Genomic DNA, 15062 nt, shown 5'->3' with positions numbered 1-15062 from the left:
TACTTTAAGTCTTAAAACATTAACGAGTCCCTTTTAAACACATGTATGTACCTGCTTTGGATATGAACTACTGTCACTTGCACATATATCAAAAATTCATCCAACTGATCTGCTTACTACAATTTCTGTCCTCACATGTTTAACACCCATCGTTTTCAACAAAACGAAACACGAAACTATCCAAGTGAACTATAAGAATGTTGCCTTTACCCATATACATATATACTCTGGATTGAAAGTGAAAAAGAGCCATGCCTGAAGACCTAGGTCCTTATGGGCCTCTTGTTGTTTTAAATGAAGGTCGATTATATGATACCAATTTATACCAAAACCACATTTAAAAAATACCCTCAATAACTTTTGGTAACAATTTCAATTATGTTGAAAATAAAATAGTATGCCAGTTAAGCCGATAACTTGGTCAAGCGGTATAAATGTCGGCCTGCCCTCTGACCATTTTTTTTTTCAAAGGAATAAAATAGGTTCTTGTTGGGGATACCAGCAAATCCTGATGCACACAAGTGCAGTCCTTGTTTTGATAAACTCTGCTTACTCAAAAACGGATTTTAAGTTAAAAGTCATAAAAATATAAACAAAATGGTTTAAAGATGCTGTGACCATCTCATGCTTTATTGATATCAGTATTACTTTGAAGGGACATTCTGAATCAGATTATCTTCATCTCGCTCCGAATCAGATTTGGTACTTCAAAGATATGCAAATAAACTCAATAAATTTTAATAGAAAACAAGAATTTGTTTTATGATAATACGCCAATATAAAAGATGTTCAAAACTTATACTGTCTTGGAAGTTTTGGTGAGAGTTAGTGGTGTGTAACCCTCAGTACAGCTTGATTTTGGTATAGTGTTATGTAACCTATTTTGCAGTTTTTACAACGGAAACTATCACTCCACTGTCAGAATGTCATCCAAAACATTGAGGGTGAATTTACTTTTTGTCGCTGTATTTGTTCACGATTCGTTGTCAGTTATCGAAAAACATATTCTATTCTCCAATAAGTGTCGCTCTTAAGTTTTTTCTTACTCTCTTCGCGTAGATATAAATTTTAATCATATTTCAATGAGATAATTTTGTTTACATAACAGTGTTAAATGATACATATATATGTTTTTTTGGCTGCATTAATGGTCTAAGATAACGTTTTTTCAGTCACTATGGCGCAGCAGAAGCTTTTTGAGGTCAGCTCTAAATAATAGACATGTCCGAACTGCAAATATTCGATGTCTTGGCTCAGCTGCGGCAGATCTACACATCGGCCACCCTCAGTTGTTACAGCCTCCAGTTGACTTATTGTCAGAGGATGAACAGATGATGAAAGACTCTGGTAGGGATGTGCTTTTACTCCCTTAGAGTCATGGGTTTAATAACCAGCCATGAAACGGAAGATGTGATAAATGGTACCTTATCTCCCTAGTCCAAATAATTGTACATTGACGGATTTTTTTTAGATTTTTGATATGGCAAATCTTTCATGTACATAAAAACAAGAAATATTACCAGATAATGTTATTTTATATTAGTTCTGTACACAAGAAATAAATATCCAACTTATAATTATGAGTTTGACGGCTTTTCTTCATTTCATTCTGTCAAAACATAACGATATATACATGAAGGGCACCTGCAAGGCTTCAGGGCACGGTTTTAAAAGCGCTCGGAACATTTCGGCCATGGCCGAGTTGTTACAATTGTATAACGAGTTCTATCTCGAAGCTTTGTCGGAGGAGGCCGAGTTATTACGATTGTATCGAGTTGTTCCCCTTCGCATAATTGTTTTCTGTGTCAGTCAACTTTCGTTTTATTGGAAAGGTAAACAACTTGTTTTAATGCATTTAATGCAAAATATCATTTCACTTACATGGTAAAATATGAATATAACTCTTTATGATCAATTTCAACCATAAAATAGTTCACTTAAAACAATTTCAATATTTTTAAAACACCCCCGTTTTTTGCACATTCCCGTTTAGACGTTAGGGATTGGAAGAATCCCGTATAACACGTCTAATATTTTAGACTACTTATCTCCCATGCGACATTTGATGGTGGTACTAAGCATAGTTAAAACCCAGAATATTTTTTCCTGGGCTGTGTATCATGCTTTACACCAGTCTGAGTCAGTTAAAAGAACCAAGGGGCTCCAAGTGTTGAATAAAGATATGCCTATATTTCTACTTTTTGTTTCTCTATTACAATGTTTAATTGAAAGAAGGTTCAGTTGGAGTTCTCTTCAGGTTGGATAAGCTAAGGGAGAAGGGGTTATTGGGCTTAAAGCATAAAGATCCATAGGAGACTCATTCAAACAACATGGAGAGTGTCTTTTCCATTTAATTCACCAAAATCTTTGTCATGTAATAAGGTATTGAAACTACCATATATGTATTTGTGGGTGATGAAATGTACATCTTTTTAATGCATTACACAAGATCTGAAAATGGACGTTGCATGTTCTCATTATGCAGACTATCCAATTTGTTAAAAACTATTTTTATGCAGGATTCAGATATAATTTATTCATTAAATTAAAGAAGTATGCAGTATGCAAAGGGAGTGGAGGCTAGCTCTGACATATATATTTACATGTATATACATATAAATTGTTATGATGATCTTAACTCTTTCATACTACATGTATTTCAGTGGCAAAACTGGCTGTCGAGAAGATTCTTCCCCTTGTTAGACAGATGGACGCAGAGAGCAAAATGGATCAGTCTGTTATTGATGTGTTGTTTGAAAATGGGGTACAGTAATTTGTCTGAGCACATTCAGGGCTCAGCCCTTTACATGCCGCTTAGCAATACTAAGATCAGGGCCTTTTAACCAGTAATGGGGAAGACACCCAAGCCCTATTATGTGGTAAATTAACATGTATTTTTTTTATTTTTTTGGGGGGGGGGAATCCAAAATTTACTTTTTCAAACTTTTTTTGGTATGAATCCTGGGATTCTGGGATTTTTCTGAGATTTCCTTAGAAAATGGGAAAAAACAGGGTCTTACCCGTGGGAAAGAAGCCAGTTATTGGCTACAGCAAAAAAGGGTAAAAAGGCCCTGAAAATAGTAACTGTAATATATTTTCTGCTGATTTATTGAATTTCAATTTTATGATTTCTTCTCTTGAATGATGTTAAATAAATCAATCAAGTGTTTTGGGCAAAGCTGACGTTACTCTATTACAAAAAGGATAATTATAATACAAATATTAAATAAATAATAATATATTAATAAATATTAATAATAATAATGATGATAATAATTCTAACTATATTTATTGAGCTGTGTAATGTAACTTTTTTACAATATGGTCTTCATTAAAAAAACACAATAGCAATCCAAACAAGCAGACATAATTACAAAACACAGATGCACACACAAACACGCTGGCTCACAAAAATCAGAAAAAGATCTGTCTGTTTCAGTACTGAGCACTCATTTTTTAGCCATTGTAACAAATTGACGGTCCGCAGTACTACTCCTGTTAAAGAAATCAATGCTATTCATAAAATCGGAATGGTACAAAATGCTTTATTATATTAAAATGAGCTTAATTGCTTTCCATTTTGAGACATTTGTAATTTTTCTATTTCAGCTTTTTGGAATTGAGATTGAATCAGAATACGGAGGGTCGAATTCCACTTTCTTTGTTGCAAACTTGGTTATAGAAGAGCTGGCGAAAGTAGATCCTTCAGTGAGCGTGATGATTGATGTACACAATACACTGCTTGTTACTCTGATGAGGAAATTGGGAACACAGGAACAGAAAAATAAATATCTGCCACGGATGGCTACGGATATGGTTTGTAATAGAATTGACATAACATTGAACCATCCTGATATAAGTATTCATATTGGTTAAACCAATGGAGAGGATTGCAAGTCACATGATAACCCAATACAAACAAATGCACATGGACTTGGATTCAATATATTCTTTTCTGAACAACCTAGGTAATGAGAAGGTGGTTTTACTCCAATTCATGGTTTGTAATAGAATTTAATTTTTAGCTCGACTATTCGAAGAATAAGGAGAGCTATCCTACTCACCCGAGCGTCGGCGTAGGTGTAACCACTTATGTTAAAGTTTGTGTACCACCTCAAATATATTCAAAGTCCATTGACCTATGGCTTTGAAACTTTTCACACTTGTTCACCATCATGCTCCCACCCTATACAGAGGAGGAGGTAACTCTATCAAGCATTTTGACAAAATTATATCCCTTTTTCGACTTAGAATTTACGTTAAAGTTTGCGTACCACCTCAAATATTTTCAAAGTCCATTGACATCTGGCTTTGAAACTTTGCACGCTTGTTCACCAATATGCCCCCAACCTGTACACAGGAGGAGGTAACTCTATCAAGCATTTTGACAAAATTATGCCCCTTTTTCTACTTACAATTTATGTTAAAGTTTGCATACCACCTCAAATATTTTCAAAGTTCATTGACATCTGGCTTTGAAACATTTGCACACTTGTTCACCATCATGCCCCCACCCTATACAGAGGAGGAGGTAACTCTATCAAGCATTTTGACAAAATTATACCCCTTTTTCGACTTAGAATTTACGTTAAAGTTTGCATACCACCTCAAATATTTTCAAAGTCCATTGACATCTGGCTTTGAAACTTTGCACACTTGTTCACCAACATGCCCCCAACCTGTACACAGGAGGAGGTAACTCTATCAAGCATTTTGACAAAATTATGTCCCTTTTTCTACTTACAATTTATGTTAAAGTTTGCATACCACCTCAAATATTTTCAAAGTTCATTGACATCTGGCTTTGAAACTTTGCACACTTGTTCACCATCATTCCCCCACCCTATACAGAGGAGGAGGTAACTCTATCAAGCATTTTGACCAAATTATACCCCTTTTTCGACTTAGAATTTACGTTAAAGTTTGCGTACCACCTCAACTATATTCAAAGTCCATTGACATCTGGCTTTGACACTTTGCACGCTTGTTCACCATCATGCCCCCAACCTGTGCACAGTGTGCACTGAAGGAGGTAACTCTGTCAATCATTTTGACAAAACTATGCCCCTTTTTAACTTACAATTAATCTTAAAAGTTTGCATACCACCTCAAATACTCCCAAAGTTCATTGACATCTGGCTTTGAAACTTTGCACACTTGTTCACCATCATACCCCCAGCCTGTACACAGGAGGAGGTAACTCTATCAAGCATTTTGACAAAATTATGCCCCTTTTTCTACTCAGAATTTACGTTAAAGTTTGCAAACCACCTCCAATATTTTCGAAGTCCAATGGCATCTGGCTTTGAAACATTTGCACGCTTGTCCATCATTATGCCCCCAACCTGTGCACAGGAGGAGGTAACTATATCAAGCATTTTGACAAAACTATGCCCCTTTTTCAACTTACAATTTATGTTAAAGTTTGCGTACCACCTCAAATACTTTCAAAGTCCATTGACATCTGGCTTTGAAACTTTGCACACTTGTTCACCATCATGCCCCCAGTCTGTACACAGGAGGAGGTAACTCTATCAAGCATTTTGACAAAATTATGCCCCTGTTTCTACTCAGAATTTACATTATAGTTTGCAAACCACCTCAAATATTTTGAAGTCCATTGACATCTGGCTTTGAAACATTTGCACGCTTGTCCACCAATATGCCCCCAACCTGTACACAGGAGGAGGTAACTCTGTCAAGCATTTTGACAAAATTATGCCCGTTTTTCGACTTAGAATTTATGTTAAAGTTTGCGTACCACCTCTAATATTTTCCATTCAATTTATGTAAATATCTCAGCACATCATGTATTGTATTGAAATCTAATCTAACAGTGATCCATGCATGTTTCGCCAAAACTTTTCAATCCATACACTGAAAAGCGGCGGAATAGTCGAGCGCGCTGTCTCTGTACATCTGTACAATAAAGCCCATAACTGTTTTTGTGATAATTACAGAGTGCTGCCCCTATTTTGACCACAAAAAAATTGAGTTTGTTTTCCCTCCTTGCCGTTCTTGTTTCATAAGTGGTAACCACATTGGGTCACTCTTATCAACAAAATGATGCATGATATATTTCATGTACCCACGTTTTGGCCTGCAAGCAGGAAACAAATAATTCTGCAAGCTGATGTTTAAGTAATGCTAAGATTAACTGAATATCCTACATTGTTGTTTATGCACGCTGTGTCTCTTGCTGAAGGGTCAACAAAAAGATAACTTTGTTTAAAAGCATATTTGCTTAACCCGTAAAGTATTAATATTTGAATGTTGACACTTTTCGCTGCAATGTTGTCAAATTTGAATAAGATCAAGAAATGTGTTTGAAGTGAACCATAACGGTTGTTATATATTGTTGCCTCTGTGGTCCAGCAGTTAAGACCTCATTTTGCAATGAAATCATCTGAGATCGAACCCTAATGCCAATTTTACCTCCTTCTTTAATTTATTTTTAGGAACTATTGGTAAATAACTTTGAAATTGTGAAAACATTTGATTACTACAATAATGCAGCTAATGTGGTTTTATTTGGGGAAGTTTGATAAAAGTACAGGTATGTAGTCGAAATGACAATTGAAAATTGATTTCAGTTTCTACAGTTTGTCTTTGAAGTATACATCAATATTTCCAGATGACCAGTTTCTGCCTGTCTGAGGCAGATTCAGGTACAGATGCCTTTGCCATGAAGACATCAGCTGTCAAACAGGGCGACCACTATATCCTGAATGGCACGAAACTCTGGATCACAAACGCTGAACACGCCGGGGCATTCTTTGTGTTTGCAAATGCCCAGCCTACTGCAGTAAGTAAGGAAGTGATGCAGAAAATTATAAAATATGAAATCAGTTTTATTTAGAAAACATTTTAATTTTTTATTTCATTAAAACCAAGCTTAAATTGATCTAAAACTTCTAACAGTATCTAAATTTGTATCAATCATGTCTTTCATTACAAAGTTTGTGATATGGTATTATTGAGGTGAGATCAAATTATTTAGTAAGTCAATTTCGAAAAAATGTGTTTTTTCCATCAATAGTATCAGCTGCAGGTTTTAAAACAACAAAGCAGATTTGATGCATATGTATAATTCTAAACTGTGCTTCTTCAATGAGACTTTTGGCCAATAATCTTCTTGAGTCTATGAATTTAATCATTATTTATTACTGGTCAATTGTATAAAACTGAATTTGTCAATTTGTAACACAAATTTTATGTTTTGTCAAGCTTTGATTGGTTAATTTTAATTATGGGATAAGTATTGACCACTCAACAAACATGCTGGATAAGTTTGACCAGACCAAACCTAAGAGTTGACCAGTTCTGAACAATTGGCTGCTCATGCCAATTAAATTTTTGATGCAAGCAGATAATGGATATTTAAAAATTGCTGTATCGGGTACATACCCAATTTTACCAATTCAATTCAAATTCAAGTCATTTATTTGACAAAGGCCACCGGCCAAAAAGAACCATTATGGACAAACATATAGAAATAAGACAATTACAGGTAATTATACCACAGTTAAATGCTCGGATAGATATTCTGTTGAATAAAGTAAAAAAATCAGGTAAAATCTCTTAATATACTGTGTTTAGTATACAGGGAAAGAAATGATACAGATACATGTACAAATAACTGAAATTAATAAGTATGCAGGCAATCAATTTATGGAAAATAGCTGTTGTAAAAATCTTTGCAGGGCTACAAGGGTATCACTTGTTTCATTGTTGACCGTGACACAGAGGGCCTTACAGTTGGGAAAAAAGAGGATAAACTCGGTATACGGGCCTCAAGCACATGTCCCATTCACCTCGAGAATGTGCGGGTACCAGAAACAAACATCCTCGGAGAGTTTGGCAAGGGATATAAATACTGTATTGAAGTGCTGAACGAGGGCAGGATCGGCATTGGTGCACAGGTATTGTGCACAACTGTATTAATTTCAATAAAGTTTGATCATATGAATGAGAATGCTTTCACCAATTTTTTACTTAACTGAGTACTCTATTTCAAGAGACTCGCTTATGTTTTTGGACCAAAAATTGGTTTTCCTGATAAAGCATCTGGAAGTACTAATTTTATCATGACTTAACTCTATTGTGTCGAAATTGAAGAAAAAATACAATTATAGTATAAAGAAGTATGTTGGTTTTAGTGGGGAGCGAACCCACCTAATATTAATTTTAAAACAAACTACACGGGGTCTTCCACCATAAACATAATTTTTTTCAAACATAAACTGTCATTAATTTTTGACAGGACAAGTTTCAATAGCATCGGCAATATATGAATGACATTTGCAAGAAATAGCGCTTTTTGCAAGATAATGATTGACATCAGGTATATTCGATTTTTTTTATAAATCCATATCTACCCAACATAGTCATTTTGGGGATGTTACCCTGAACTACCATTTTTTAGGCCTTGTTTATAATAGCGTCATTAACATGCAATACAACAGTTGAGTCAATTATCTTTTCTTTTTTATGTATATCTATATCAATATTTATGAGAGGAATATGATTCTAACAGAGTAAAAACATTTCATGTTTTGAACCATGCTGGGGCTGTAAAGTGGTAAAATGAGTTGTGTTAGTTATTGAGTAATTGCTTAGGTATTTTCACAAAACTGGGGCTAGATCATCATTCCACTATAAGGTACATGTAGCAAGCAATATTGTGCCATTTTCTAGCTTGAACAAAACAAGTATATTGTGTATCATGTTTATAAACAGTTTGAAGTCTCAAGTCAGACTCAAGTGGAAATTTAACTGCATAATTTCATTTTAATTTCATTTTATTATTACTTTCTTTCTGGATTTGATTTAATGATGAAATGTTATTGTGTAATTGTAAAATTATTCATATTTATTTTTGTACAACAAATGGAATAAAGATGATTCTTAATTTAATAAAAGTGCTTTTCTGAATCTGACTCTATAGACTTGGACTTGAGACTGTCAGTTATCATGGCTTCTGGTCCCATTCACCAGATGGTGATAAAAACACTGACTTTTAATTATTATTTGCAGATGCTTGGACTTGCAGAGGGTTGTTTCAATGCCACTGTTCCATACACGAGAGAGAGGAAACAGTTTGGGAAAAGAATTTGTGATTTCCAGGTATTGTTGAGCAGTAGTCTAAGTACTTATAGCTAAAGTCTGTAAGCCTTGCACTGGGCTTACTCAAATTCTTGATTTTATAAAGCAGGGCTTGTTGAAGAAGTTGATGCCAAGCCTTAGTGTTACAATAAAGCTTGTTCATCAAAAAAACTAGTTTTGATGACTGATTTTGTGTAAAAACTGATGTTTTTGAAATTAACCATCTATTTTTTAAGCATTTTAGGTTTAAAAACATATTTACACACATAGAAGATTTAAAAAAAATATGTAATCACTAGGGATGGAAACCGGATACCAAATCGGTATCCGGATATTCGTATCAAGTATTCGAATACTATCCGGATACTCGTATCATATTGTTTTCATAGTAAGTAAATTTCCTATTATATGTCACCCACCTTCTGTTATTTGACATAATTGTCCACTTAATTTATAATTCGTCATATGGCAATTTCACTTTTTCATTCATTCTTTCTCCGTCTTAATAATTTATAATGTTATAATCAACTCATTTTACGTCATAAAACTCATGATGAATACCACATAAACACCTCGCGAATTTGATAGTCACTTCGGCCGAGGTGGTTACTGCCACGTGCTTTTGATAGTCGGTTGTAATTTTATTTCATTACATTGTTTGATTTAATGCAATACCTACAATTTCTGCGGTGTTTTGTTATGAAGGATATATTTGCGGAAAAGATAAGACGACAAAAAAGTACACGCATGTAAATAAAGAAAAATCAGATCGTATCTGATTTTTCTTTATTTACATGCGTGTACTTTTTTAATTTATCAATAAACTAAACATGTTTACATATGGTATGAAAAATAAAATACATTACACAAAATAAAACGTGAATAAACACTTAATAGGAAATCAATCATTTATATGTTTGTTGATTTAATCAAACACTGTACACACACTACTTTCAAGTCCGAAATGTTCGAATACTTCACAACAGTTTTCATTCGATGTCGCACTTAATCGAACGCATGTTCTTGTTCAGAAACAATTCTTTAAATCCCTTATCTTGTGATTGGACGATCAATTCCTACGGATTAATATCAACGGTATCAATTAGTGTCAATTAGGCACATCTGAGATCATAAAACAACACTTGTCATTGTAAACAAGGTCATAGAACTTCACAGGGTGCTGCACAAGGACACAATATCACGCCTTGTGCAAACACCCAATTAGCAGACCATTTGTGACACATACCAGCTTTGCGACAGACACTGTTGATCACCTGAAATATTTCATCTGAAAAGTTTTATAACAATTGCTATGTCTCTGCTAAGCTATTTCATTGAAATTTTAATTCTTAACGAATATTCTAATACCCATTTTGGTATCCGAATACTTGCGTGATATCCGGATATCCGGATACTCCCTTCCATCCCTAGTAATCACTATTGTATTCACATTTTGGTTAACTTTGACCGATCATGACTAATTATGGTAACATTGCTGAAAAAAATGAACAGTAAAAGCTAATAGACCAATGAAGTGAATATTTTCAAAATGTTATATCATATGTATTTATATGGTATTTTTTATGTAATTTGATTCTCCGCAGACAATGTAATGTTAGATAGCATTACGTGACAACAAAGATTGAACCATCTAGAATGCTTGTGTTCATCACTTGGCCATATCACTCAGGGCCAATTATTTCAAGCACTCCATTTTGGTTATTGGTATACCTTACTGAGTCTATCAATATATTTGGCTGTGATGTCACTACTTATGATATACTCACCTCAGTTTTAACAATAAACTATAAGCTGATCATTTGTTCACATATTACAAATTAAATAAACTATCACTTCCTTGGAATTTTTTTATTAAATTTGAAATACATGAACTATTTTATATACCGTACACATAATACACTGTCTTAATTATATTAACGTTCAAACTTGTGTCATCTTATACTCGACCAGGTCCTTACCCAGGCCATTTTAGCCCCCCAGTACCAGAGCGCCTGTTTTTCAAAATCTGTCTCCAGAGCCCTTGAAAATTGTATTGCGTTAAGATCAAGCTCCCGGGGCCATGTTTTTTTTCGAACATGAAAAATTCTGCTGTGATCAGTCTCCAGGGGCACTTGCGTTTTACCTTTTGAATTATTGCCTACTACTGCTTTCATGCCCTGTAATTTGTTTTATTTAATGAAACGAGCATAATTTTGTTGAAAAAGGTGATTATGAAATACAAAAATTGCAAATGTTTATTGATTGGTAAATATTTATTTAATAGAAACTACTTGTCAATCAAATCATTTTATTGAGTCATTTGGCCAAAAGTTTACCTGTGGACAACTTAAAAAGTCATATACAATTGGCTGCATAATGCTTATTTTCTCGACCAGATCGAAGCAGATAGAAAATGGGAGCCTGTTTAAATTATTAACATTAATGTTATCTTTAACATTACAGTCCATGCAACATCAGATCGCATATGTTGCCACCCAGATTGAAGCCGCTAGACTGCTTGTGTACAACGCAGCTCGGAAAAAGGAGGCTGGCCTGTCAGTAATCAAGGAAGGATCGATGGCTAAATATTTTGCTTCTGAGGTTCGAATATGGCTGTCTTAACATCTAAAATGTCAAAATTATCAAATCCTTGTGCAAATATATTCCAGTATATTTAAGTGTAAACAGTAAATGGGTTTATCTTTGGAGACATATCATGAATTGTTTATTTGCAATATTAAAGTATCATTTATAATATTAGTCATATATCATAAAGGTCAGGTACATGTATTATCCTATAGTGCAAATGGGCTAAATTGTCACTTTTTTGAGGACTTTTTAAAAAGTGTTATAAGCAAATTTTTGTCACATAATCATTTCTCAACGAAGCACAAGTCTTATTTATTATATTCATTTAAAGCTTAACATGAATTTAATGTGTAAACATTATCCACAGGTTGCTGCGCTAACTACCACTAAATGCATCGAATGGATGGGCGGAGTAGGTTTTACTAAGGATTACCCAATTGAAAAATTCTACAGGGACTGTAAAATTGGTAAATAATACTTTAATAAACATCAGATACATATTAAACTGTTAAGTGTCAAACTAGTTCAAGGAATGGAAAATGCATGGAAAATGCATGGAAAAGCACTTTTTTTCTCACTTAAAAACAAGCTGTTAAAGTATGCTTTACTTGTTTACCAATATTATTGACAGAGCAAAACAGCCATGTCTTTTCAGTTTTATATATTCAAAACTTAAAATGTACAATCTTATGTCATATTTTATTGATCTTTTAAACATATTTGATACTTGTGTCTGCTTATCACAAAACAAGATGAGGCCACAAATGCTTTAGGTCTCCATCTTAGTTTATACCAATTCCTTTTAGCTTGATTGTGACAAAAGCTGATAGCTTATAGAATCACTCTAGAGTCTGTTTTCTGAGTGGAAATCATTACTGGTGTCCATTTCGAAATTCAGTGAGAAAGTACCCCAAGTGGGGATCGAACCCACAACCTCTTGGGCGAGAGGCAAACACCCATATCACTAGACCTTTCTCACACTATGGTCTCAAATGATCAAATCAAATAAGTCATTTTTATGAACCATTTGTTTGATTTCAGGAGCAATTTACGAAGGAACTTCCAACATTCAAATGAGCACCATATTTAAATGCCTGGAGCAAGAGGCCCACAGGTCCTGAGCTGGGGTTTCTTGGGAGATGTTCTGGGCCCAAAGGTCTTGAGCTGGAGTTCTTCAGGAGATATTCTGACACATACTCATTGTTAACTAGTCTGTTTTTTAAGTAAAAAAGATGAAGTTTTTATCATAGATTTAATGTCATCATTGTAGTGCAAAATCTTTGACTTTGGCCATAACAACTTTTTTTTACAGATGTTGAAATGAAACTTGGAACACAAGTTGCCACAGACAATACACATGTATATAGCACCCGTAGTGCTCTTGATTTATTGTAATGTAAGAGGGGGTAATTTCTGCTTGTCAATTAACTTATTAGTTTTGGATTAACATCTAGCAGGGGGCTGCATGAATAAACTAAATTGCAATGAAAATGGTGTCAGAATAATGCATAAAGATACTTTTTTTACCAGTAAATATCATGTGTTTGCAGTGTTTTGCCTTCATTTAATGACTGGCAATAAGTTCAAGGATTTTTAAAAGAAAACCCAGATATACAAAACAAAAATGTTATTTTTTAAGAGTAGAAATATATTCTAATCATGTGTTGAAATAAGCAACTTGTATACTTCAAAGTAGAACTTTTTGTTTTGCTGTAGTTCATTCATATGTGGAAACTGACATAACTATTGAAGTGAAAGTTATTGTCTCATAATTTAAATTTAATTTAAATTGTTTTGCGTTGATTCATTCAAAAGTTAGTTCCTTTATTATTGAAATCATGATTGTTTTGTAATCTTCTCTTTTTATTTTCATTATTACCAGAGTATGGAATTTAGTTTTAAATAATGTACTGTATTTCAATTTGCTCGAGTAAAACTGGTCACATGTGTTTTCCATTTGAGAAAATCATAACAAATAAAGGGCATTGTTGTTGATGAGACAATGTTTACGGCATTTAATTAACTATTTATATTTTAAATAATTTTATGAAATGACACATGTGAATCTCTTACATGTTTTTACTTTTACCAATGTGTTGTTACATAAAACATGAACAAATAAAATCATATAAAGTACTTCATGACGTTTATTTGCGAAACATCTCATAAACAAAGATATAAGTATACATGTGATAAGCAGTAAGAGAAACACCAAATAAAAACGATTAATCCCATTTGGATGTTTTCACCCTTCTTGTCATTGAACCATCATCATTCATGGTTGTATAAGTAGGCACACCTCTAAACTCGTCTGTCAGTCTTTCATACGCGATATATCCGCAGCAAAACAAGAAGACGGCAGTTCCAAGCCCCATAACTCTCTTGTTCTGAAATATTAAAAGGATACAATACTTTTAGCTTGTGTTTTTGAAGAAACAGAGATGTCACTGGAATGTGACAAATGCCTCCAGTTAGGCCTTGTTGTATAGATAGCCATTTAGGTATAGGTAAATGTATATGTATCAACATTTTCGCAAAAAGTTCAATAGAAATCATATCATAACTAAGCTTCAGCTGAAACACAAGTTTATCTAGAAAATATTGTGTTAGGTCAGATGTGCAGAGAGATTTGAGGCAATGTGTTCTAATATGGATTTGCATAAAATACATGTGAGATAGGATGATAATGATATGCACCAGTCAATTGTAACCAGTCGGCCCCCCAGGTCTGGGGATAGCTGGGGAAATGGGCCATGATTTTACCTTCCAGGTGACCCTGCAGAGCCAGGTGAATGAGGTGGTTTTGTCTTCACAAAAATATAGCGGGGAATGGGCCTAACCTAAAGTCCCTGGGGTGCGGGGGGATTTTACCATCTGGCTGGACCGAAAGTCAAAGCTTGCTATTCCCCGGACCTGGGGGGCCGTGGTTACAATTGACTGGTGCAATCGTTTGCTGGAATCACCCTTTTAGAAAAGTGGACATACATGTGTACAAAAGCCTTCATCCAGGCAGTAGGGATAGTTAGTGGTTAGTGGCTTGAAAGAGGACTGAAAGAACATCAGAGATCTCATTTCTCAACTCTGATTATTCCCAAACTGCATGAGCATGAAAAATATTTTACTGAGTAACTGTCAAAAAAATCAAACATAACATGAAGTTATTGAAATTTCAAATTCGTTACAAGCGCTTCTATTTATTAACTTATTAAAAGATGTGATCAATACTTCAAATTTCTTACTGGTTTTGCAAATAATTCAAAGTTAACTATCTTGAAGGCATTTGAGGTTTTAAGACTTCGTAATCCCGTATCTTTTGGCTCGGGAACCGTTTTGGGCTTTTCAGATGGTTCTTTATCAGTCATACTCGT

General features: G+C 34.3%; 1 protein-coding gene across 1 annotated transcript; it reads left to right on the top strand.

The window, feature by feature from the left end:
• Positions 1-884: 884 nt before the first annotated feature.
• Positions 885-13830, top strand: LOC128212370 (short/branched chain specific acyl-CoA dehydrogenase, mitochondrial-like). The gene is made up of 10 exons (XM_052917801.1): positions 885-944; positions 1173-1347; positions 2664-2764; positions 3610-3816; positions 6635-6805; positions 7704-7922; positions 9037-9126; positions 11569-11706; positions 12062-12161; positions 12736-13830. The coding sequence occupies exons 1-10, from the start codon at positions 924-926 to the stop codon at positions 12813-12815; spliced, it is 1302 nt and encodes a 433-aa protein (XP_052773761.1). The 5' UTR covers positions 885-923; the 3' UTR covers positions 12816-13830.
• The last annotated feature ends 1232 nt before the right edge of the window (positions 13831-15062 follow it).

This window comes from Mya arenaria, chromosome 12 (assembly GCF_026914265.1).
Source record: "Mya arenaria isolate MELC-2E11 chromosome 12, ASM2691426v1".
NCBI classification, from domain to species: domain Eukaryota; kingdom Metazoa; phylum Mollusca; class Bivalvia; order Myida; family Myidae; genus Mya; species Mya arenaria.
This window is presented reverse-complemented; position numbering and strand designations above follow the sequence as displayed.

Bases quoted from the DNA above. Each gene is read 5' to 3' on its own strand.
- LOC128212370 (XM_052917801.1), top strand. From the start codon at position 924: ATGTCATCCAAAACATTGAGG. The intron at 6,806-7,703 runs GTAAGTAAGGAA...AAATCTTTGCAG, and splicing joins CAAATGCCCAGCCTACTGCA to GGCTACAAGGGTATCACTTG. The intron at 12,162-12,735 runs GTAAATAATACT...GTTTGATTTCAG, and splicing joins CTACAGGGACTGTAAAATTG to GAGCAATTTACGAAGGAACT.